The sequence below is a fragment of the Falco punctatus genome, assembly GCF_963210335.1.
Source record: "Falco punctatus genome assembly, chromosome: Z".
In the NCBI taxonomy this organism is placed as follows: Eukaryota; Metazoa; Chordata; class Aves; order Falconiformes; family Falconidae; genus Falco; species Falco punctatus.
Window position 1 is genome coordinate 788,688 of NC_137586.1, and position 25,611 is coordinate 814,298.

The following is a 25,611-nucleotide window of genomic DNA, read 5'->3' on the forward strand; positions in this document are numbered from 1 at the left end:
GGATTCCACCACTGTTTTTATGATAAAAACATCAGTTTTCTTGTACTGTATTCTAAATTGGCAGTAGCTCTACAGGAGTGAACAAATGTCTGTTTAAAGTCAGTTACTTCAGTAAATAAATACCTACACACGCACCCCCACACCCACAACCCATTTTAAGCTATTTCAGTCCTTTGCAAATAGGCTTCCAATTTAAAAGAAAAAAAATCAATTAAAGTCATATATTCTAAATGTAACAACCAACAATGATCTTCCCATAGATATCATTCAGCCTTCATTTTAAAAACAAAATCAACATTCAAAAAGCTATGCTGCTGCAGCAGAAAGTTTCACCTTTTAATTTTTTATACAGGATTAATTTTTAATTTTCAGACATCAGAGATAAAGGGAAGTTCCCCATGAGCTCTCCTGTTCAAAGAGTACTCCAGGCAACTATTGCCATCAGGTCTCTATTTATCACACTGGAGGCTCTGACGCATATTTTTACTGATATTTTTCATTCAGACAAAAACATTATTGCTGGTAAAGTTTTGGTGTTTGCTAAAGCCGGGCCCAGCCCCGACAGCTCAGTGGGAGCACAGGAGAAACCTCCTGTGCTCCTTTTCCCCAGCCCCCTGGAAGCATGCTGAGTGACGTCCCTGCCCAGCGCTGGGACCTTCTGAGCTCCCTCGCCACACGCTGTGCCCAAGACCCTGGTATGAGTCAGTGTCATAGATGCTATTAGGTACATGCTCCTTCCACGCGCGCCCAAAGACCTTGACTGCACAAAGCACCATCTGCAAGGTTTAGCTTATGAGTTGAGTTACTCAAGTGTCTCGCGGAGCCAATGTCCCACAAATCCCACAAAGGATCCTAACAATTTTGCAAAACTCGGAAATGCATCTGGGGACTGCAGCCCTGCAGCAGCCCATCTCGGCTGGCTGCGTGTGCCCTGGTGCCCTTGAGCTCCCGTGTGGCCCCGCTTGCCGCCCCTGTGCAGAGGGGAGCGGGAGGGAGCGGAGCTGCCACTCGAGCTTTCGGGGCGCTGGGAACAGAGAGGTGCAGGGGCTGCCACCCGCTGGAGGTCTCTTTTCTAAAGGGAGAAGGAAACTCATGTGGCTTCTGGAGCTCGCAGTGTGGAGCTCAGAGAAGAGCTTTAATGTTGGGTTCTGCGTGCTGGTTGCTCGTGGAAGCTCCTGTGGCACCCAGAGGACAAAACACCTTCAGGTCCTCTCCAATTCGTGCTACTGGTCTGTCGGCTTTGAAATAGGCAAAGCCAGTGCTGAGCATGTTAAGGGCCTTCCACGTATGCTGCTTTGCTTGGATACAACTCATCAATTTGAAAAAGTAACTTGGCTACAAAAATTACTATTTGAAATCCAACTGAGGTGATGCCCGGAGGGTTTCTATCCAGCATGCTAGCCTTGCCCTGCCCATGCTGAAAGGGCACGCTCAGCACGTGAGGAGCGGGCAGCAGGAACAGCCCCAGTGCCTTGCAGCATGTCCCTCTGGGTGGGACAGGACCCCTCACCCCCAGGGCTGCTCTAAGCAGACCCCTGCTGGGCGGTCAGGGGGTCCCAAGGTGAGCCTATCCCAGGGACCCACAGACCACCAGCCATGCTGACACCCCAGCTCTGGCTGCACCCTAGGGGGCTCGGCTCTGCGCGACAGTGTGGGGATGCCCCAGGCAGCCAGTGAGCTCGTGCCCAACCCTTAGCACCGGGCCAGAGGGAGTGAGCTACGGGCAGACAGGGCCCTGAGTCAGCTGCAAGGAATGCTGATGGTCGGCAAGACATGTGCCATGGACAATTCTACCATCCTGCTCTTCAGAGAAAATCTCTGATCAATGCGTTTGATGGAGTTTACACTGACCTCGGTGGTCTGCATTTCCAAATGGCTTTGGTTTAGGCATGATTGACATGTTTTGAGGAGGACATCAACTGAACAGGCACTCGCGCTTTGAATGCGACCTGGCTGCTGCCGCAGTCGGAGTGCAGCCGGCGGGACTGGGCTCCTCCAGACAGGGGGGACAAGCAGGATGCCTGCGGAGCCACATTGTCACCTGCAATGTCCCCACCAGCCCCTGGGCGAGGAGCTGTGACGCGGGAGACCAGGGGGGCCCTCCCTCCTGCTTTATGCCACTGAAAACAGCAAATCGGAAGTGCCTGGTATAATTTCTCTAGAGGTTTTTTTTCTATAAACCTCAAGCGACCTTCATTTCCAGTATCTTACTCCAAATAACGCTAATTAGTGGACAGACAATCTCCATTGCACCAATTTAGGCAGAATATTGTGTGACAGTTCGGAGACAATCATGCATATGTAATTAATAATGTACAAGCCCATCACTCCGTATCTCAATCACCTTCCCTCAGGTTGGCTCGCTTCCCTCAGCCTTAATGCATGCCCTTTCAAGCCGGAGAAAGGAGCACCTTCCCATTTGATCTCATCTGCCCCTTCCTCTCCCTCTGCTCCTCTGCCAGGAGCTGTCTGTCCATCTGTCCCCTGTGTGCTGCCCAGCACCCAAACGCCAGTACAGCCGCTCCGTCACTAGCCATGTCCCCTCCGGGCCCTGGTGCCACCGCTGCTCCCCCTCCAACGCGGAACGTGGCTGCCCTGCCCCTCCTTACCTTGCCATGGGCATCCCGGCCAGTCCTTGGTGCTCCCAGCTGTGGTGCGGGCATTGTGCCCTCCCTCCTGCTCCCAAGGTTATGCCAGATGTTGCTCAGCTTTACACAACGCTTCAGGGTGGTTTCCTTGCTTGGATCAGTGCTAATTGAATCCAGCGTGACATCCTAATTGCTCACACTGCTCCGCATTGCGTTCAGCATGCCGAATTAGCCTCAGTGTGATTTTTTATTGCCTCTTGGCCAAAGGTGTGGTTTCATGTCCAGCGCCAGGATGTGGACAGATGCTGGCAGCCAGCACGGTGTCACACACGGGAGGATGACCCCCTCCATCCCTCCCTTGCCAGAGCTGTGGCTGGGAAGGGGTGGACTATGACCCTGGCTGGGGGCCACCCAGCCGCTGGCTTTGCCCCACGCAATGTGGAGGTGCTGGCAGCACTGTGCATGGCAGAATCGCCGGTGGCAGCGTGGGTGGCATGTGGCTCCCTCAGGCCCAGCATGCCGGCAGAAACCGCCGGTGCTCAGTGCCAACGGAGACTTGCTCAGGCAGGAGGAGGAGGAGAGGCCACAGTGCTGCTGGCCACTCTGCGTAGTACCCCAGGATGCAGCCAGAGAGCTAATTATCAAAAATGATGCTGCATAAATGAAAGAAATATCGATCTTTTTGCATCAAAATGCAATCATGCCAAACCAAAGCCAATCAGTGTCCTTGAACGCAGACATATAGCAGGAAACAGGCAGATACTTCGTGTAAGTAAATTGCTTCAGGTGTAGTCTAGGCTTGAGTGTATTTTCATTTCTATTCAAAGAGGAGACGGCAGCGAACACTGAGCTCCCTGCATTAGGCCATCTCTCTCCACAGATCAAACAGTTTATATTTTGTGAAGTAAACAGCAAAACCAGCGTGCCTAATTTTTGAAATTCTTCTGGATTTTCTTTTTGACCTTTGGTATTTGTACATTGATGCTCTCTCTAAACCATTGCACAAAACCACCTTGAAGTCTCAAGCTTTAAAAATGAGTCTTCTTTTCTCCTGTGCAGCCTGGATTATCTTGGCCTTGTCAAAATACATTCTCTAGTTAGGGGTTGGAAATATTTCCCTCCTGGCTCCCAAGTATTGATTTTTCAAGGCTGAGCTCTGCTTGTCAGCTGAGGAGGAGAGAGGTGAGAGTTCGCCCGGCGCTGCCGGCTGTGCCTCCTGCACCATGCAGGCTGCATCGTCCACCCAGCCGCTGCCTTACCTGTAAGGAAATACCGCAGCCACTGACGCCTTAATGCATTTGTGCACTCCCCAGACTGGTGCTTTGCATAATTCCTTCATGGGTTTTTCATTCTGAAGAGCAATTAGGTCACGTGTGACCCGGCTCTGGCCACCCCGGCTCACCCCATGGCACGGGGCTTCCTCTGCAGGCAAACCCATCTGCCATTTAAAAAAAATAACATGTATTGCAGCTTCCAACCCAAACACAGAGTTACACCAAATACCCATGGTAATCCAGCACACCAGCTCAGAAGAATCTCAGTGTTTAATTTATTTCAATTATTTTGTTTGGGGGAATGCAAACCATAGACAAGGAAAGAGCATTGTCTGGCACACGGCAGTGGTGGGGAACTTCTGGAGGATTTCTATTCCCTTGTTTGCCTGGACACGTTGTTTTGGGAGTTAAGAGAACATCGTTCCCAGCACCCTCCTTCCTACCTTCGTCAGTTGTAACAGAGGCTGCAGTCCCTTTACCAGGACCCCTGCCCCTCTGATGGTGACTCCCCCTGCTTGCTCTCTGCTGATTCTCCAGTGCAAAGGAAGAGGTTTCTTAAACATCGGCGAGACCTCACATTACTGGCCAGTAAATCAGCAGCAGGGAATTATTTACATACCATCACACAGATGCCACAAACCCAACACTCTTCAATACAATTCAGTTTTATTTCACAAGCATATTTACACGGGGGAGTTTAATACATACAGAGGATGGGGAGTGGATTTGTCGAGAAGCTGCTGGAGAGGCAGACACTTGAACCATTCACTGTACATGGCAACTTCAATCATCACAACATTTTCATACAGGTGTCTCATCATGTCATCTTTTGCTTGTAAACTGCCAATGAAGCCACATACATCTCTACATTTACAAGGACAAGTCCAAATACAGTGCTAACAAATCAATAAAGCACTAAAAGCTTACACTGGAACGACAATACACACTTCACTGTGGTGCTGAGCGTGTGAGGCTGGGCAGTTCAGGACTGGGCTGCGGAGGTGGCCCAAGTGCACTTGCCGGGGCGGTGGGAAGGCATCGCCGCCGGCCCCTTGCCAGCCCCATGACCAGGCTGGCCCTGCCACCAGCGCTGGTGTGCCCAGGGTGCGTGACTCCTCAGCACACCAACCCCTCGCTGCCAGTGCCTTGGCTCTTGCTATGTGAGCTCACTCAGGACTGTGAGGAAATTTACCGGCTCGCTTCTGCATTTGAGAAAATCCATTACACCTCTAGCTTGAAACAAACATTTTAACGCATATATAATTCAAGATGTTTGTGCACTATACCACAAAGGAAATCACTGCAGGGACATGGTCCACACTCCTACTGGGCCCGCATTTTGTTCTGAAAGTAAACACACATACATAGGCGAGACTGCCGCAACCCACCGGACAGGATCCCGGGGTACCGGGGGGAGAACACTTACAGGGTACACAGCGCTCTCCTCATAAGCCTATACTGAAAATTACAGCATTTCATTCTATGGATGGAAAGTCTCTGCTCGCTCTCCTCTTTTTGTTTTGTGTGTTTTTTGTTTTTTTTTAATCTCCAAGGTTACATATATATCTGTATAAACACAATATACATGCACATTGCATTAGTTCACTTAGAAAAGACCCTGATGTTCTACTACAGAGTTCTCCACTATACACTACATTCCCACCAGAGAAAAGATTAAAACTTTACGGCAGTTTGTGTTAAACATTCCTAATGGTCTTAATTTCTTGGGTTTTAATTTTTTTTAATTATTTTTAAACAGCAAACAGATATGTAGCATCAGGACTGTAAATCTCAATTTCATGTACACTGTACTACACAGACCACCTAAAAAAAAAAAATAAAATCAATGCTTTTTATATTTAGAAGCCATTTTTAAAATTCATTTTATTCCTTTTTGGGGAAGGGAAGATTCTATAAGTACCATTTTTACTTCATTATGTAAAGACAGCCTTCTTAGTTTCGTGAGCTTTCCAGACTAAAATGACAAAGGAAAAGCTATACAAACATATACATCAATATGTTTAAATAAAATAGTATTTTATAGATTTTTTCTTTACTGTGAGCAAAAACCAACATACTTCCACACCATTAAATATTTCACAAAATTAGATATGTAAGAAGAGGAAAACACAGTCACTGCTAATGTTACCACAGGAATATTCCTACTGAAGGAAGTGTTTCAATATATCCATTCAAATAACTTACCTCCTACACACTTTTCATCATTTTTCCAGCCAGAATTGCTCCCCACCAATGCCATTTGTGCCGCCTCCCCCCAAGGCCTGTGTCCTTCCCCCTGGGCCCCCAGTGAAGGCACCGCAGGGCTGTGGCTGCGACACAAGTGTGGGTGGCACAGCGTGGGTGCACGCTCTCACTGCCACGCATGTCCTGGCACAAACGGGAGTGGCTTTAGGAAGAAAAAGCTTTTTATCTTTTTTTTTTTTTTTTTTGTCTTTTTTTTTTTTCCAAAATAAATACCTGCATTGGTAGCAAAAAACACCATTATATATAAATACTCCTTTTTTCAAGTTTGCTATTCCATCTTAAAGAGATTCTTCTTTTTTTTTATTTACTTGTGGACTATTCTTTCTTCCAGACTACAGCAAACAGTGACCGGGCACAGCAGCATTTCCCAATTCTCTTAAAAACCAAGACTCTGCATGAGGAAACATCCCCTTCAGATCAGAACACAGGCCATCCCCCCACCCCGAAAATCAATCCCTCCCCACCCTGCGGCAATGAGCCCCGCACCAAGAAACAAATGTGCCTAGCTCTAGGATGCATCACCTGCCATCATTCAGTGGTCACTAGGAGAAAGTACATGTAAACACGAGCCTTTTGGTAAACACTGAGATTCTGCAAGAGTCTCCAAAGGAAAAATGTGTTTAATGAGGGCTGCTGCGTGAACTCAACATCCAGCAAGGAAGGGGCCGGGCTCAGCCCAGCTGCAAAGCCTGGTGTGATTCCTGCCGCTGCGGGTCTGGCCGAGGAGTGCCATCACAGTGTCACTGCTTCTGCTCCGCCACACTGGGAGCACCTTCCTGGCACCTTCCTCCTCCCGGCTGCAAGGAAAAACCAGCTGGTGTCAGTGCAGCCGCCTGGCTGAGCCCACCGCGGTCTGCCGGCACCGCTGAGGACATCCCTTGTGAGGAGCCCAGAGACAAGGGAGAGGGGGAATGATGAGGAACAGCTTTCTAGCATGGGGGATTTACCCTAGACCATAAAGCGATGCTCCTTGCCGTCGTGAGCCATGAGGATGACATTGCGGTTGGAGGTCCAGATGAGCCGTGCCAGCCTGAGGGCGTTGTGGGAGCCCGGTGAGGCTGGCTGCACTGGGGGCACCTGGTAGGTTTTGATGCAGCGGAGTTGAGGCGCTGAGTTCAGCATGCCGATGCTCCCCAGGAGAGAGGTGTTCATCTGCAAAGACACCTACAGGTGACCCACCCTGCCTGCTGCTTTTGGGGAGGGTCACCACACACAACTTGCACCCAGACCTCCTACCAGCCTTCAGCATCCCCATGATACCCAGGACCAGTGCTGGCTCAAACCAGGCTTAATTAAAACTTCCTTAGCGGCAGCGTTTGCTGGCAGGGCAGTGGAGCGTCCAGGAGTGTGCCGGGTGGTCTGGGTGGTGAAGGACCATGACACACGGCTGTGCATGAGGGACCTGATAGGCTCAGCGGGCACCATCCCGCTCTCCCTTCGGGACCTCAGAAAGGCGCACTAAGCATAAGCACACACAATCAGAATTTAAGGAAAACCCACAAAATCAGAAAGAACATCTTTGTGCTGGAATATTATCTATCAGAATCATAAAACCCACTAGCACTGATGATACACCGCATAAAGTGCAGTCGTGGTGGTAGATACAAACAGGAAAAACCCAACAGCAAGAGGGTTTTTAATTGTCTGGTAGACGAAGCAGCCATTCAGGAGAGATCTGTTGAGTTACACCCTTGGAAAGCAGGCCAGTTCTCACTGATGCGTTCTGTCGAGCTCCGTGTTTATAAAAATGACATTCTCTAATCTAACCCACTGAGATACACAAAATCCTACATATGCTTTCTGGAACACTGCTTTACTCTTAACCCCCTTCCTACTCGTATGTATCGCAACCCTAGGATTTCCATTCCCGAGACATGCCCCATGGAACCTTGGCAAATCCTGGGACATTTAAGGCGCGTTATTGCTGATGCCACGTCCTGAATTCTGATCAGTACAAAGTACAAGCCATTACTTTTTCCTGGCTCTTCTTGGCAGCAGAGCGGTGTCAGAGAGTGTAAATCATGGCATCTCTAGCAGGGAGCAGGCAAGCACCACTGACATTTTCACAATTTAAATCATCTTGAGTAATAACCCTTTTAAGATGACTAATGTTACTGATTTTCCTGCATTAATAATAGTGCCAAACAGAACACAGAAGGGAAAAATCACTAGTGCACGAGGTCACATTTTAAAACTAAATGTGTAGGTATGTTTAACTCCTTATGTAAAAAACACTTCAACATGAACATTTATACACCTGGAAGAGTGTGGCAGATCACAATTTAAAACTTGTGCCTGACTCTTTTCCCTTGCCAATTCTAAAAGATCTGGCTTGATTGCTTTCTAGATTTTCCCTGAGCACTTAAACTGAATAAACATAACTGATGGATGAAGATTCTTGCTGCTCTCACTTATTGTTTCAGAAAGCACACGATATAGTGATGGGTAATAATTCAGGAATGTTTTACAGCACCTGTAGAACTACTGAACGACACAGAAAACTGTGGAAGTTAATTAAAAAGTGTAACTGGCACTTATGGGCATACCAAGCTCTGTTTTACAGTCTCGTTACCGTAAGACTCAATGATTTTGATAGCACACATTGCTTGATCAAGTCAGCTGCTTCCAAATAATGTATTTTCTAAGTCTAAAGCCTTTTGAAGGTAAAAAAAAAAAAAAACACCACAAACCAAACCTGCTTGGGGAACATAGGCATCAGCCTACAAGTGACAAAACATATTCCTACCGATGTGAGATTACAAAGAAAAAGGTTGCTTAGGTTAAAGAAAATGAACCTCTAGACACTTCACAAAGTGGTGGTCTGACTCTCAGTTTCTCCTCACGTTCCAGACCCTTTCTATACTCTTTCTGTCTCAGCTTTCAGCATGGTTAGGGAAAGTCTGGATTTCTCCATGTGGTGCAGCAGAGCCCAGCGCAGGGTCCCCATGCTGCCACCACCCACGGGTGTGGAGCGGAGCTGGGTGCAGGGGCTTTGGCCTCAGAGTTTTGCACAGCCGCTGCCCTGGCCTGTGTAGAATGAGCTCGGGTCACCCGCGGCCTCTACATTTCATCCCGTGGACATTTTAGGGTGTGAAATTGAACTATTACAACAGTATCATACCCCAACTTTAAACATCAGATATGCAGGTTTATCATTTGAGAATGTTCTCTGATTACCCAGAAGCGACGTACTGATGTGTACCCATCCCTCATCCAGGGACAGCTGCACGAAATGCTGAAACAGAAATGCCAGCAAGAAAAATCCGGTCTTACAGGGATGCTGCTGCTCAAGGCTGCCTTCACAAGTCTGAACGGATGGGGAGGGAAGAGCTACACAGCGGAGAGGGGCCGGGGGCACCGAGCCTCAGCCCACCAGCCACCCCTGATGGCAGAGCAGCGTGCTCCCTTCGGGGCAAGGGACCCACGGTGCATGGGGCTGGTGAATGACAAAAATGCTTTGAGGTTTTAGCTTCTGCCCTAACTTCTGGGACTCTCCTGTTGCCAGCATTTCCTTACATCTTACACAATCGCTGAACGGTGTTAGAAGAAAATCCCACACGGGAGTTCATTAAGGATGTGCCTGCAGACGGAAGGATGGGAGCATATCCTTACCTGCCAGAAGCAGAGGTGGCTGTCAGAATTGGAGTATGTAGCGAGGTACCGGCCGTCAGGAGCAAAAGCCACTGCAGTTATCGGTCCTTTATGGCCATGGATAGTCTAGCAAGAGCAGGAGAGAACAGCAACATAGAAGATTCACCACCTGTCACCACGATGCTGCTGAACACACTTTTAACTAAACACAAATGCAAGCATACATGGACTTCTAGAAACCCTTCTTGGAAAAACAAGGGAGACCACTACTGTCAGCAAAAATTAAATGCTATGTGGAAATGCCTCTTCATTTTCACCTGCATCTTCTGTTATTCCAGCACTCGTTTTCTGACCACCATTGTGTCAGTCCCAAATGCCCCTGAGCAGCAAACCCAGGCTCTTGTGCAGTGGCTGGCTCCCCGTCGGGGAGGACTCGGGGCGGCACGGAATGTAACTGCAGCCCTGCCACCCTGGGGACCTGTGCCCGATGCCCTTTCCTCAGGGCACTTCAACGCCTCCAGACAACCCAAAACGTGAAAGCACACCACTGGAATGTCTTCTCAGGTGGGACTTCAGCACGTGCTGCTCAGAATTAAATAACACAACAATTTAAGTGTTCTAATTGCCGTCTTGCCAATAAAACAGAATTAAAAAAAAAGGTAATATGTGTCTTTAATGGGAATTTTTTAAAAATGAGATACTTACACTCCCTGAAGGAAGCTGTACGTTGGATGTCTACCCAACTGGCTCGGCAGCAGGCAGGGAACAGTAAGAGGCACAACTCCCCTGCCTTTACAAACAGTCTTTACAGGAACATCGCCCCACCAGAGCACCCAGCTCTCTCCGCTGGCTCACCGGAGGCCGCTGGAAGGCCGGGTGCTGAGCTGGGCAGCAGTCACAGCTGGACCCCCACACCCAGCACCCGCTGCCCCACGGCTGGGCACATGAGGCTTCGGGCTCCCACACTCACCACTGTTCCTTCTTCAGGATGGCCACAGCCCACCCTGCACACAGGAACGGTGATGGGAAGACTACAAACTTCATTCCAATGGCACAGGAGCATAACTGCACTTTTGTAAAAGCTCCCCCCCCCCCCCCGCCCCCGCCAGAGGCAGGTGACGGCCTGGGAATCACATCCACCCGCAGCTGTATGGGCTTATCCTTACGGCTGCGCCTCGGTGTGCAGAGGCAACCATTCCACTGACAAAGCCCTCTCTACTCCAACAAAGAACACAAACATTTTGATTCAACCAGAAGTGTGCAATTAAAACCCTTGTGACTGCTGTCACAATATATGTAATTAGAAGTTCAAGCCTTATGTTGTAGATGAAGCACAAAGAATTCTTTTTTCAGAAACAACACAACAAGAAGGTACTTGCTATTGTCGCAGATTAGCACTTGAGGTATTACTCGAAACACACACTTCGGCAGCGCGGCGCAGGTGCCTAGGCACGCACCACACATTTCTCAGGCACATATTAAATTTTCCAAGGCCAAGTCCTGGACTCCTGGATCTCTGACAGTATTTAATGTTACACACCCCACTACCAGCCCTCCCCTAGAGCACCCTCCCATGCAGTACCACCCCAGCACCGGGGTCCCTGCAGGCATCGGCACTCCAGCCCGGCTGCACCAGCACCTCGCAGAGCCATCTGCTCACACACCATGCTTACAGCTATGGTCTCACCGGTGGTACAGATGTGGGTTTTTTAAAATATCCAACTACGTAAACGTGTATGTCAGAAACACCCTGAAAAACCACACACTTATTCCACGCTCAGGATCACTTAAGATTTTAATTACTCATTATCTGAGATTACTATTTAGCAGGTGCAGAATGAGTGGACGCTTTAGGCAAGACTGAGACTCATTTGTCTTGTGTCCTCTGATGCTTTGGAGATCTCAAAATAGGCAAACCCAGGCAGCCCACCTACCCTCGCATCTTATACCCCAGGGGCGCAAACCTGAAAGCCCCTCTTGTGGCTCTCAGTGAGCACCAAGGTCTGGTCTCTCCCACCAGCCAAGGAATCTTGGCTTCCCGGGGATCCAGTGAGCACTGGCAAGTGCTGGGGGGCTTGATGGCAAGCAGGGCAAGAGAAGAAAAAGAAATGCAGCCAAGGAAACATGAGCACCGAGGGTAGGGCCAACCAACAAAGGGTTAAACAGCCACAATCTGTATTTCAATTCAGGCTGACACATGAATTCCTTCTCAAAAATACTATTTTCTATTGGATTCACATTGTGAAAACACTAGTATCAGAATTTCTGCATCAAGAGGCTCTGGGCCAACTCTAAACTGGCAGGGCTTAACTGTGTGAAAAAAGACTTTGTAATATTCATGGAACAAAATTAGGCTGTGAAAATAAAAGTAGTGCTCCTGTACACACCACCGGGACATTCAGAGATGAAGACCTACTCAGAACAGTACATTGCATCTGAAGTTAGTCTTGTATATTAAGAACCCATTAATATATTCGTTTCTTGTTTATCACATAAAAGGTGAGTGAATTCCAACAGAACCTCAAACTTCTCTCTTTAATGTAATCACCGCAGCCTAAGATGAAAGTTTGAAAGGGCAATTAATTAGATAATCCAATGTTTAGGCCCATCAAACTCTTCAGCACTTAACAAACAAGCAATACTTGTCAATTAAATATGTTTTGGTAATACAAAGGTAGAAAATCAATAGTACTATCGCACTTGTTGCTCTTTTTACTACTGAAAATGTGTTCCAATAAGTACAATCCTTAAGGGAATTTATCTCCTTTGTTACTTAAAGGAAGTAGTTCTCTAATTGATGCTAATCCTTTCAAGCCAAATTTTTTGGTGCTGTCTAAAGTATGCTTTGCAATGCCCATCAAGTGTTTCCGAGGCCAGTGAGTTAAGCGTAACCAAACCAAATTATTGCTGCTCATTCAAAATATTCTGCTTGCACCCATACATTTGGTGCTCAGACTCCCCTGGCTGGCACTGTTTTGCTGCGGTGCTGAACACTGCATTAATAGATTACAGCACTAATGCCTCAGCAGAGAACGCATGCCAAACATGCTGTCTTTTGGATTGCTTTCAAGTTACTATCCACAGTTTTTCTGCTCCAGAGCAGATATATTAGCCCACAATGAAAAGTATGCAAAAATCTGTGTGATACTGGTTTGGGAATGGTCTTAATTCTGAATGGCAGAGGCGGTGGGATACAGTGCAGCTGTCTGCAGCCTCCCTCTGCCCAAGCAATTGTTTTTTAATGGGATGATGCTCCTGGGAGACTATTTGACTTCTGCACCTGCCACTGCCGTCCTGTAATCCATGATATACTGAAGCTATGGCAACCTAATACCAAGTCCAATATTTGGTAAACTCTGCATTGAACTGCAATATTCTGTTAAAGGTGACATAAAAAACAAACACTGTACCCTGCAGCGGTTTTATTTTCGTAAATATACTGAAATGCATACTTTAAATTGATAAAGTAACTTAAGTACTCCTAGAGAGAGACACTAATATTTTATCACCTTTATTATTTGATATTAATCTCCCCAGTCTCTAGGGGTACCTTAACCAAAGGGAAACAAAAAATTCACTTACTGAGGAAACCTCACGCCTAACGTATCACCCCCAGAAGCACTGCCCTTCCAGTGCCCGTCATGTGAAAGACACACAAAAGCGGAGGTTTGCCACAGCTGAGCAATACCCCTAAAATGATGTGCCTGCTTTTAGCTTGGAGCAGTAGGAAAATATCAGCTCCAACTTCTGCACAGGACACAAATAATCTCTGGGCAAGGAACAGTTATGTGAAAATTAAGGTGGAGGCAATTCTGTAACTCTTTCATGGATCAGTGAGGAGTCACTGGCAATGGCTTCATGGGCAATTTCAGCAACCGAGCCGGGGTGATCTGCCACAGCAGCCACCTAGAAGTGTTCTTAGGCATAAATGCAACATGATATGAGAAGGTCAATAAATCACAAACATAGAACTCACTATGCTAAAGGCAAAGTCTAACAACAGATACTTAACAACTGAAATGTTAAGCTGAAAATCATTGGTGTTGACGGCACCTACTGTAAAAATGCACCTCTCCCTCTGCTTCCCCCTCCCAACTACACAGAAATAATGCAAGTTTAGAACAGGTCTTAATACATACAGCTAGGTCTGACAGATCAGTCATTTCTAGAGGTGGTTTGTCGGGTTTTTTTTTTTGGTTTTTTTTTTTTTTTTTTTAGAATCGTATTACAAATAATATAACCAGAAATGAGCCACAAAAGAGCAGGTTAGTAGTGCTTTACTGACATGCATATACCTCTCTGAGGTCCCCTGGCAGTGGCACCGAGGGATTACACATCATGGAAACACAAAACACAAATTTTCTTTTTTTTTTAATTAAAAAATTAGAAGATGGGTTTTAATGCTAATGTAGAGTGCAAAACCTGCAGAACATACACAGAGCCCAAACTGTGCAAAGGAATAAATACTGGCCTTTGAGATAACAATAAAAGTGGCAGACCTATGAGGTGAATATATAAAAATAAATACTTAGGACAACCGCTTCAAAGGTAAACACAAGCCCCTGCAGTGCCTGCTCGGCTGCTCTCACTTCAGTCCCCAGGAGATGAACAGCACCTTCGCCAGGCTGCGATGTACTATTCCCAAGACCCATTCTTCTTTTTTTCTTCAGAGATTGTGAATCTTATCTTTGTTTGCAGCAGCACTCCTTCCCGGGCTCCCGCACATCTGTCTTCTTTTGCTCTATGTTGTTCACATCATACTTTCATGTGACTGATTTCCTTATTTCAGAATATATGGACTTAAGATCGGTGCCTACAATGGAGGGTGTACCAGGGATTTTCAACAGATGGTAGGAAGTCTCCACTTACTCTCACGTTCCTGACGGTGTGTTTCCAGTGGTAGCTGCTATAGCTTTGCCTCCCTTCTATTAACCTGGGGCCAGGAGGTGCTTGGCACCTGCAGCCGACGAGATGGCTGGTGCAGGGCACTACGGCGAGCGTGGCAGCCAGCACGGACCCTCCCCACGGAGGTGCGTAGAAAGTCAGTATTTAAACACAGCAGACAATCTACTCATGTGCCCCCAACACAACTGCAGGGTTTCTGTAACTTTTTGTTATGTTTTAATTCTCTTATATAAGTATAATGGATTCTGAAGAAAATGAAACTCGAAATTCCTATGCTTAAAAGTGTTGAATAATATATACTAATCTTTGTGTTTAAAAAAGAAGAAATGGAACTTATTTACAGCTGTCCTCACTGAATAAGCCAGCAAGCAAAGTCTTTCCCTCCAGTCGTGTGCTGTCCTTGCCAAGGCTGGCTGCCCCGGCCACCGCGCTGGCCCCCACACTGCCATGGACACAGGGCAAGCAGGGGCAGGGCACCCCCAGCTTTTGGGTTTTGTAAAACAGCGTTCTTCTACAAAGCTAAATGGCTTCGCCTGAAGAAGTATCTAAAACATTGCCTCATTTTTCATACCAAAAGTAAATTCTTACAAGATAGTCTGTCAAAGTTTTTATGAACACTTAAAAAAAATAAAATCTCTACTTTTTAAGCAATTTGGTGGAAATATCTAAAATACTATTAACTTAAGACAGTTTCAAGTATCTTTACTAATTCAATTTCTATGGTAGTTCCAGCAGTACTAACAATTGCAGTAACATTTCAGGACTGTACTGAGAAAAAGAGTATATTTGCATCTTTAAACTAATTTTCTTCCTGTCCTTCAAGTGGCTTCTCAATAAAGTCAAAGCGCATGTATGACATTTTTTAACTTAATAAAATATATAACTTGATTTTTAACCTTACAGTAATACAATTTTGCATCAGCCATTACAATTACTCCATATTCAGATGCGCTGCGCACCATCTGGGAGGCAGCGTTCAACAAGAGCCCGAAGTGCCTTGGCAGGCCATGTATAACCCCATTTCTCGCCGGACCAGCAGGCGGGCTGTCTGTCAATACATGCCTCTCATTTCTTAGGAGCTCCTCCTGCTGCGAGTGCCTCATTACAATTTGCTTTTACTTCCTGGGCAAATGACAACCACAACAAGAGGCAGCTTCTTTCTCGACTGAACTTAAGCCAGAAAAAAATGAGATGACAGGTGCAGCTGTCCGGGTGCTACGGGACAGTGTAAACCCGCCCCAAACGGCAGGGCTCCAGCCCCGCGCCGCACAAGGAGCCCAGCACCGGCCCCTCTTCCCTAGAACCACGGCTGCAATCACAGCCCAGGCTTGCACCTCCAAAAAGCCACCCGCCTTCCCAAAACCCAGCTCCCACTTCAGGCATGCACTTGTCAGCTCCAACCCCCCTGCGGTAATTAATTGCCCCTGAACATACAAAGCACAGTCCATGATAGCAGCAGTGACTTTTCCTCTGAAACCAATGCTCCTGTACTTTATTTAAAGGTTCATAATACCATAATATAACCTCAGAATATCTGTGTAAGTATCATGTTGGACAACTTGGTATTGTTATTAAAATTTGTATCTCCTTGACAATTACTGTTTTAAAAGAGGTTTCAACAGCTTGTAGGCTAAGCTTTTTGCTTTAATTTCTAGGAAAATTAATATGTTAAATTCTTCTGAGTACAGTTAGCCTATCCTTACCAATGAAAATGGAAGAAAGCGTTTAATATTCTTTCTATTATTAATTATTAATTAATATTTTAAATAGTATTTGTGTGAGATATAAAATATTTAAATCACTATTAAAAGGGATATAATAACAATAATTGCAAGCGGTTTGTGTAAAAAAACCCCAAAGCATAGATAAGAGTTCAATCTGGACAAGCACCAAGGCTCTGCACCTGCAAGTGCTCCACGCAAAACCCAGTCAACCCGTTACAGCCATGGGAGAACACAACCCCCAGACACGAACAGGCGGAACAGCACATCCTGGCTACCTGATTCAGGTGTGATTTGCCATTTAAAAAAGTCAGAGTAAAAGTAAGTATTACTAAAACAGATTTCAGGAGCAGACAGGATAGCCAATGTTATTTTCTTAGCAAACCCTTAATTCTGATATCTGTGCTGAAATGACCAAATTTATAGCACGGTCTGAAACAACCAAATTCATAGAACAGTTGTTTTTTAAACATAAGAAACTTAGGTAAAGAAATAAATAGTCACCTAGACAACCCTGTATGGCTCAGAGCACCAGCCAGTGACAAAAGACAGAAAGTGTGCTCTTACAGATACTGTTTGTCAGAACCACATCATTTTCATCAAAGATCAGTCTCTATTGAAAGAAAAAGCTATTAAAAATTTTAATTAGACTTAAGAATTGTTAAGTGAGTTAAGGGGAGACAGGAATGCATGGAGCCCCCCCCCTCTTCCTATGTAATTACTTACTATGAATACTGTTTATTAAGAAGTTCAACCGATCAAAAATCTGCTTTTCACCTGCCTACATCTGCTGACTTCTATTTGAGAGCCGGTCATCAGTGTGTGGTGGCTGGAGCATGAAGCACTCCAACCTCTCAAACTTCTCTGGCAACGCACTAGATGTGGTCACTGCAATCCCATTTTTCCCCCTTGCCTATTCCAGTAACTATCATGGGTTCTGCAGCCAAGCACAACACTCCCGTACACTTCCCACTCTTCCCAGTCAAAGTGCATTTCGCTAAGGTGCCCTCTGGCTGAAAGTGCCACCCGTGCTGTCTCAGTACAGATGAAACCCCGAGAGCTAAGAGGTGTCTGGCACAGCCAGAAGCTCCCATCCTCAAACAGTTGTGTTCAGGTGCAGCTCTTCCCTTTCAGCTCCAGCTCTACTCGCCCAAGTTTTAAAGAACACTAGTTCGAACAATGTCACAGTCCTATTTAGAGCGCCGCAGTATTTTTAACCTTTGAATTCAGAGCCTTCAATGCACTTGCAAAACACAAATCTGTAATTCCCAAATGACTCGAGACTTTAAAGAAAAGCACTCAGCAACTCCAACGGAATAGGAAAAGCTAATGAGATCAGTGCTTCCCGCCAGGTCGGTGGGGTTTGGGGACTTAATTATCCTTCTAAAAGTGTCTTCTGCCCTGCGGACTCCCAGAAAGCAACTCTGCTGACATTTTTGAAGCCAGCCTTCTGATTCTCACTGCTCCTCACTCTCATTTTCTTCTAACCAGCACCAGCCATGTTTCCAGATCTTTAGCAGTTCCTGGGCAAACTGTCACCTGCTGCAGAACTCCCTGATGCTGCTTGTTTTTTCCAGAGTTACCACCCGCATCCTCTTCCAAAGGTCACCAGCATCAGCATCAAAATTATCAAAACAAGCAGCAACTTGGAAATTGCAGTCCTCAATTTTACAATTTGTGGAGAACATTTTCTTACAAGCCTAAGCCTTTCTTATGAGTAATTTGCATATGATGGTTTACACTTGGTGATGCAATGTCATTGCATTTGAAAAATGCAGCAGATTTTTGACCCTTTAAAAAAAAGAATTAATTTGTGCTTCTTTTGAGACCCACCTTACCTAACTGAGAACACTGGCTAGACCCACATGTGCAAATACACACATCCAGTGATCTCCACTAGGACACCGTGGCACCCTCTCGTCACTGCAAGCAGTGCTAGGTAGCACCACCAGAACCGCAGCACGTAATGGCTAGTCCTCCTTGTCATTACATCCCAGCTTACCACAAAACCAGTCCTCCACCTAACAAGAGTTTCACTTTTCTCCCATCAAACAGGCATATCTTTTTTATATTATGCAGATCACAGACATCAGCACGTTCCGCAATATTCTGCAATTAAAGCATCACTAAACAACAGTTGGGACGGGTGGAGAGAAGGGTGAAGTGCTCTGGGCCTTGTGTTCAAAGTGCATCTGGGTGTTCAGAAACCCTGTGAATAGTGTCAAGGCCACTTAAATCACACAACTCCTCTAAATTTTAGGAAAATTAGTTCACAGTAATAGTAATAATACCTGGAGCATTATATGCCGTTGTACAGCTATAAAATATCAAAACAAATTAGCAATCAATCATTACTCGATAACTGACAAAGTATAAGAGATGATGTGTTCACAAGTTTTTCTAAGTTATTTAATATGTTAGGGATACAGATTTTCCTTACTTGGTGTTAATTGTTTAAATTCCTTCCAAAATGTACTTTAAAAGCTTTAGTTTCACTGCAGATAGTCTTACTCTCTATCCAGAGCCAAAAAGCCATTTTGCAGCTGCTTGCAGCAACGTGGGGGCTGAATCACAAGCAGGTGCCCCGATGCCTCCAGAGAAAGGCAGCCCCGGCCGATCCAGCAGGTCTCACCTCCCTCCTCCATTGGGATTCCAGCCCTTCCCCGTGCTCCGACACTACAGGTCTCACACTTACGGATGCCAGAAGCAAAGCAGAAAGCAGCTGGGCACAAAGCCTGAGTTCAGGGCCATGTTTTTCCCTAACAGAGGACAAACCCCCGAAAGCAAAAATGCATTCACAAAGGTCATGTCTTGATTGGAGACACAGGCCAGTAAAAAAAAAAACAAGTGTTACCAACATGATTTAAAATAGTTCTGTACATCTACAGAGAGAGACAGTGGTGTTTAAATATGTGCTGCCTGGCCATGGGCAACCCTAAAGGAAGAAACCCAGATTTGACCATCACCATTTAATGCATATTAGTGCTCTATTTCTACTTGAAATATGGAATATAAATTAAATGTGATTTTGCAAGTTACGAACTGTAAGTTAGACTTAAAATTTGTTTTTAAAAGGTATTTGCATACACTCTTTTTTCAGCTTTTCTTTAAAGGGAGTGACATCCTTAGGAAAAAGGATGACAGCTCTTACACTGAGGTGACTGACAGCTGTTTATCTGGCTAAACACTGCCAGATCTGTCTGGGGTAATCTAGGATTTCTCTCTTTAACAATAAGTTGTAAAAGCAATGTAAAAAACCATAAATCCTTACTCCCCTTCCCAGCTAGGTACTTCCCTGGACAGCTCCAGAAAACTGCTTTAGCAGCATCTGAAGAAAAAAAGCTTTTTGTAGAAGGGAAAAAGCAGCATTGAGGCCACTTTTTGTGTAGGAAATAGTGTCTGAATAGGAAGCAACAGCTAAATTAGAAATAATTGTAAATACATGGAAACTCAATTTTCTTTGCAGATCTCAGTATAAAATCTGTATACGTGCTTTTCTGTCACTGCTCCTGGGGATGCTACTAACTCAGTGCTGTAAAGAAATCTGTAACTCAGCAGGGGGCTTGTGGCTTCCGAGGCTGGTCAGGAAGTTTTATGTCTTTTTTTCCAGTCTATTTGACTTTTGTATACCAAATTGTACCACTTAAAAAGGAAAAAAACCTTACTGGAATGGATTACACTGTCAGCTCTCCACTTTGGAAGCTGACAGCCGAGGCGTAAGAGTTAAGTAGGAAGCTGTAGCTGAATGAGTTTTTAATTTAGTTTTTACTAACTTTGATTATTCAAGAGCAGTCCTGACTTCTGCTCTTGCGCTCACAGTCCTCGCTTGGCGTCTGTCCCTGCCTTCCCACTTCCAACAAGATGTTCCCATTTCTGCAAACGCAGCATGCCTGCAAAGGCGGAATAGGCAAGTTCCTTTAAACCACCAGTCTCCAAATCAACTAGAAAAGTAGTACAGAAAAATATATAAATAAATTTAAAAAATCTGTCTTTTAGCAAACCAGCATTCCTAATCAGTATGACCTAAAAAGCAAATTTAGTGATTCCAGAGGCCTCATTACTTAGCCTCCTGAGGCTGGGAAGTTGGCATGGAGTTATGGTATGAATTTATGGTGCACTCGCTACGCTGTACGTGAGGACTTTCAGTTTGCATTTGTTACTTGTAGCTTAATGCATATATTTATATGTGCAAAATAGATTTAACTGCAAAGCACAGAGGCAGATTTGGTGCAGATCAACAATATGCCAGGGAAAAGTTAATGCAGAGAAGTTAGCGTTCTGTAAATATGCACCTTGATTAAATCCCCACCAGCCTTCCATGTAGAAGCATATAAGGACAGTTTACTCTCATAAAATATACTGTTAAATTACCACCAGCCAACCAACTGTGCATAATTAAACACTGGTTTTAAAAGAACTTTTGAGAAACTTGGAAAAAAGTGACTATTTCGTTACTGCATCCCTAACATAGCTGGGATCTGCTGTCGATTGGTTACAATCATTTCTTGTTACAGTAAAAATGAATAAAATCCCTCAACTGTATTATTTGGTATATTTACAAAAATCAGCTTGGGGTAAAGCTACCGCAGCCTATAGGGAAAATGGGCATGCATCACACAGGCTAGCCTAACGCTTTCTCTATGGTCATCTCGTACTGGGAACAGAATGTAAACAGAACTCAAGAGCAAGGCTTGTATCTGTATCAATGAGGATGAGAAAATGCAGGTGCTGGTGCAGCTGAAGCATGTCCCCTTAAATTCCCGCCCCATTTGCCAGCGATGCACTTACTACTACCCTGTATTACATTACCATGGATTTCCCCTTGTGAACTTTGCTATTGCTCGTGCGAGTCAGATTCTAAACAAAACCAAACAGAGAGCACCCCAGCCCCCCTGCACCTTACCGCGGCTGTAGCACGGATGGGGCACATCAGAGTATTTTTACAGCCAAAGTACACTGCACTGAATGTGCTTCCACACGTGCTATGTGCCGGGATGCTGGCAAGGGGGCATTTGCTCTGCAGCCTAACAGCTTCCCTTCCTGCCTCCAGTGAGAAAAAGCCTATGAAATTAGAAGATTATACTCAGTAATTATCTTTTATCTGCAATTTGAGGATGTGTGTGTTCCTGCTACCAAGTTTTCCTGCCTCATCTGAACTTGTCGGTGCAACAGTGTCAGTAAATGCACATATAGGTTCAGATTCCAGGATAACTATCTTTCTTCTTCTGTCTTTAAAATACCGTATTTGAGTACAGTGTCTTTTATTCAATAATCAAACTTAACTGAAACAAGCCATCTGACATCAGCAACTATTCCGTCCAAATATAATATGAAATAATCTTCTGCCTTACATAAGAATAAAAATTTGCAAGTCACCTAGGTACCGAAATAAAAAATAACACTATGCAGAATTCCATTACTGCTTTGACTGCTAAAGCTCCAACTTTAATTCTGCAGTGAGCCAAATAAAAGCACCTCGGACCAAACAGCATCGATTCTAGCCCATGTTTAAAAGCATCTTTTGCTTTGAAATAAACTGAACCAAAACTCAGACTTCTCTTTAATCTTCCAGTGAAAACCGCCGAGTTTTTACATACAAAGGCTCGTATCTGCATCATCTGCAGAATCCTCCTGGGGAGGCACTCTGAGGTGGCAAAGCACAGTGATGCTCATGGCAGTGATCCCACAAAGGGGGCTGGGGGCTCCTCTGGCTATGCACCCACCACCAGCTGTGCTTCCCATGGACACTCACCTGAGCAGGAGTAAGCACCAGGGTAAAGGGAGTGCTTGTAGAAGAAAATAGCTAAAGAATTCAATACTGGTCAGCTAAATGAACCATTTGTATTCATGACGAGCTCCTTACACATCCAGTACTACAGGTTTACAGCAGGTTTACACTAAGCACAGCTCACTTCAATATCAGTTACAAGTATCTCTATGAAATGCAGTTCTAAATATTTATGATGAAAGCCAAGATTTAATCAATGAAAATAGAATATTTTATGGCTTCCTTGACTATACTGTGTGCTTCTTCCCACATGCACTTTACCAAGCCATTCTCTACTTGCAAGGAACACAGACCCGACTGCAAGTCCCAGCTGGCGCCCAGACCCTGGGAACCCCTCAGTGTACCGGTAAATGTATCAGGAACAGCAATGACATTGGCTTCAGCAGATTCCTTTACAGGAGACATGGTTTTCATAAATTATGCATCAAAATATACAGCTGCATATACAACCCTGTATCATCTATAGCTCAATGCTGGGGAAGGGTTTCTGTTTTCAGAGGGATTTCTCCATTCTTCCAAGATTGGAGCCACCAGCCAACAGGAACACACAGACAGACATGCAAAATACCCAGGCTGAAGTCAATGGCCCAAAATGCCCTAAAAATGAGAACAGCACTGGAGGTACAGCGATATTTTCCCATAAAATTAATGGAATTTCTCAGTTTGAGCCCTCTTGGTGGGAAGAACAGATATATTTTCTGAATGAGGCTCCACCTCTTACACCAGTAAGGGACCCAGAAGATGTGACAGCAGCAAGCAGCTTCAGTTCTCATACTTTAATGAAAGTCTTTAATTAGTGACTCTCTAAGGGCCAGTCTCTCATTACATACCCAAACACATTTCTACAGGAAAAGAAAAATTATCAAACAGCTTGTATGTATGAATTAATGGGGGAATTCCAGACTGGACTCTGTTACTCCGCAAGAATTTACCTGTCGTAACTTTAAATAGAGATAATCACACCAACCCCAGGTTCCTGGGCTGCATGTACAGGCAGTGAGGGCAGCAGATCCTTGGAAGCCTCCCGCGGGAGCTCACACATCCCTCTGCGGGACAGCCCTTATGTGAGCTGAGTGCCATGCCTGCTGTTCACCTGCACGGTGAAGAAACGCCCCCAAAGAAAGAATGTAGGTGAGTTAATTCTTACAGATTAGCATGATCAGAATTAACAAATAATGTCCCTAAATCTGTTTCGGCTATAAAATAGTGTTAGAGGCTCTGACGCGCAAAATATCATTAAGCAACTTTCAGACATTAATATTTTCCCATCATTCCAAACAACAATCATGTATCCTAAAATCCAGTTACCTGAAATATATCTCTACAGTCTGCCGACACTGATTTAGCATTCAATTTTAAAAAGAAAGCAGCAGAGTATCACTCTTCTTCTGTATTATTGCACCTCTAAATACAGGAATTTCAGCTGCATGTTGATGATAATTTACAAGCTTACGCAAAATATTAATAATTTGTTTTGAATTTAATATGAGCCTTTAACTGCATCCCACCTGCTGGGACTGCTTCTAGCCTAGCAAAATGACTATGCATTTTTTTCGCCTTGTATTCCTAATAAATATATTACTTTAAAAATAGAAAAAGAGAAGCATGTCTCCTGGGTCATGACTTTGCACAGTATGTAAGTCACTTCAGAAAACCTCAAAACTGTCAGTTTGTAAAATCAATGGAAAAGATGATGTTTGGAATGGGAAGCGTAATTCAGCCACGCCGGCAGTGGCAGGAGCGCACTGCAGTGGCATCAATGAGCTGCAATATGGCACATTTATCATTAGATAATCACTCCCCCAGAGGATTAGCAGCACACAGGTGAACCTTGTGCCACACAACACACTTGGGGTGTCATTAGCTCAAGATAACCTCACTCCCTGCCATCTCCTATTGCTTAATTAGAGGTTACAAAGGCTATAATAGGACTAAAAGAACTTGGGCAAATGCAACTTGCAATGAGTGATACCTTAATCAATTCAAAACCGGGGGCTGCACATGTGTAGTCAACAAAGGCGTGGATGGGAGACTGCAAGCATGCATTATGTTTTCAATTAATGAGCTTAAAATTTCAGGAGAACAAAGAAATCTGGACATACACTAGGCCTTATTTTCCCCAGACAAATTCCAGCTTTTTCAAGTAGCATTTTGCCTGATTCAAATGCCATGTATAAATACTAGTGAAAAAAAACCCAACCAACCAACAGAAGGATTTTAGGATACCAGCTCACCTGAAATAAATTAGCAAGTGCATCCCAAGCAGAAGCAGCAAGATCTCCAGGGTGTCTCAGCAGAAGCACGCTAAGCTACATACACCTTTGAGAAACTTCATCGTGACTGCGAAATTACAAATTGCGCTTCTCCATTTAAGTGGTTTATTTTTGGCTAGAAATTGCCAGCCATGCTAAACCAGCGGTGGCAGGGAGGTTTAAGGCCATGTCTTCCGCTGTGTTTTGTAAACAAAGACCACATTTGCAGATGAGGCAGCCACAGATCTGCTGCACTCAGAACTGTTTTCCAATTCACTGTGAAACATCAATTATCTTTATCAAATAACAGTATCTCATCTCAGTCCATTATCAAGATGGAGTCTTATTTTAGCTGGACTGCAGCCCTATCTGTATATCAAGGCTGGCCGCAGTGCTAGAGTGAGTGAAAGGCTGTGAAATAATCAATAATCATCATCAAATTGTGGTCGACAGGTTGTGAGGATGGAAGTTTTTGATGAAACCTCAACCTTTTTTTGTGCAGCTGATAAAGCTTAACCTTTGCAATACCTGATAACTATGACTCAGTTAAAGGCAGCTCTGCATACGCTTAAAAGCTTTGGCTCCTCAAAGCCCCCTGCAATTGCTTGGCTGGAGGGGATCGCACCTCCCTGCCTTCAAACACCCCCCGCACGGAGCAAGCCGGCACATGCAGGACCACTCCAAACCCATTCCAGGGACTTTTACAAACACCCCCCACCCTTGTCTTCCAAGAAGGCTGAACCACACTTGGCCCTAAAGCTGTGCCAGTAAAAGGTCAGCCTAAAAAGGACAACCTGTGCATAACAACCAACAGCAACAAGGGAAAAACTGCCAGCAAGCCTCTGCCTGTTTAAACGTGGGCAGCTCTCTGTTATCCAGAATAAAACTGGGACAAGATCACACGGATAAAGGGAGGGGGGGAAGCATAAAAACATACATGCATTAGGCTAACTGCATAGCAGCCTTTCTGTTAAAGTTGTTACTCAGCCCTTTCCTTATGATAATTTCTTTTCAAAATAGAATTAAGGGATAGAATAAGGCTGTAAACATTTTGTACCAGATTTTCATTTTTAAGCATAGCATGAGTAATCTGCAAGCTGAATATAACCCTCCCTCTGAAGAATGGGGAGGTGATTCAGCCGTACATTTTCCCTTTTAGCTATCCTTCAGTTTCTCTAGAAATAGAAACTTGAGGAAATTTGTCAAAAATCACGTGAACAAGCAGAA

General features: G+C 44.9%; 1 protein-coding gene across 3 annotated transcripts in view; it reads right to left on the reverse strand.

The window, feature by feature from the left end:
• Positions 1 to 4,511: 4,511 nt before the first annotated feature.
• The window catches only part of WDR7 (WD repeat domain 7), a 143,816-nt gene continuing 122,716 nt past the window's right edge, over positions 4,512 to 25,611 (reverse strand). For all 3 annotated transcript variants that reach the window (XM_080371915.1, XM_080371914.1, XM_080371913.1), the window contains 3 exons: positions 9,740 to 9,844; positions 7,075 to 7,279; positions 4,512 to 6,924 (listed from right to left, as the gene is read on the reverse strand). In XM_080371915.1, coding sequence (XP_080228041.1) covers positions 7,076 to 7,279; positions 9,740 to 9,844 — 309 coding nt within the window. In that variant the 3' untranslated portion in view covers positions 4,512 to 6,924; position 7,075. The remainder of the gene's footprint in view (positions 6,925 to 7,074; positions 7,280 to 9,739; positions 9,845 to 25,611) is intronic.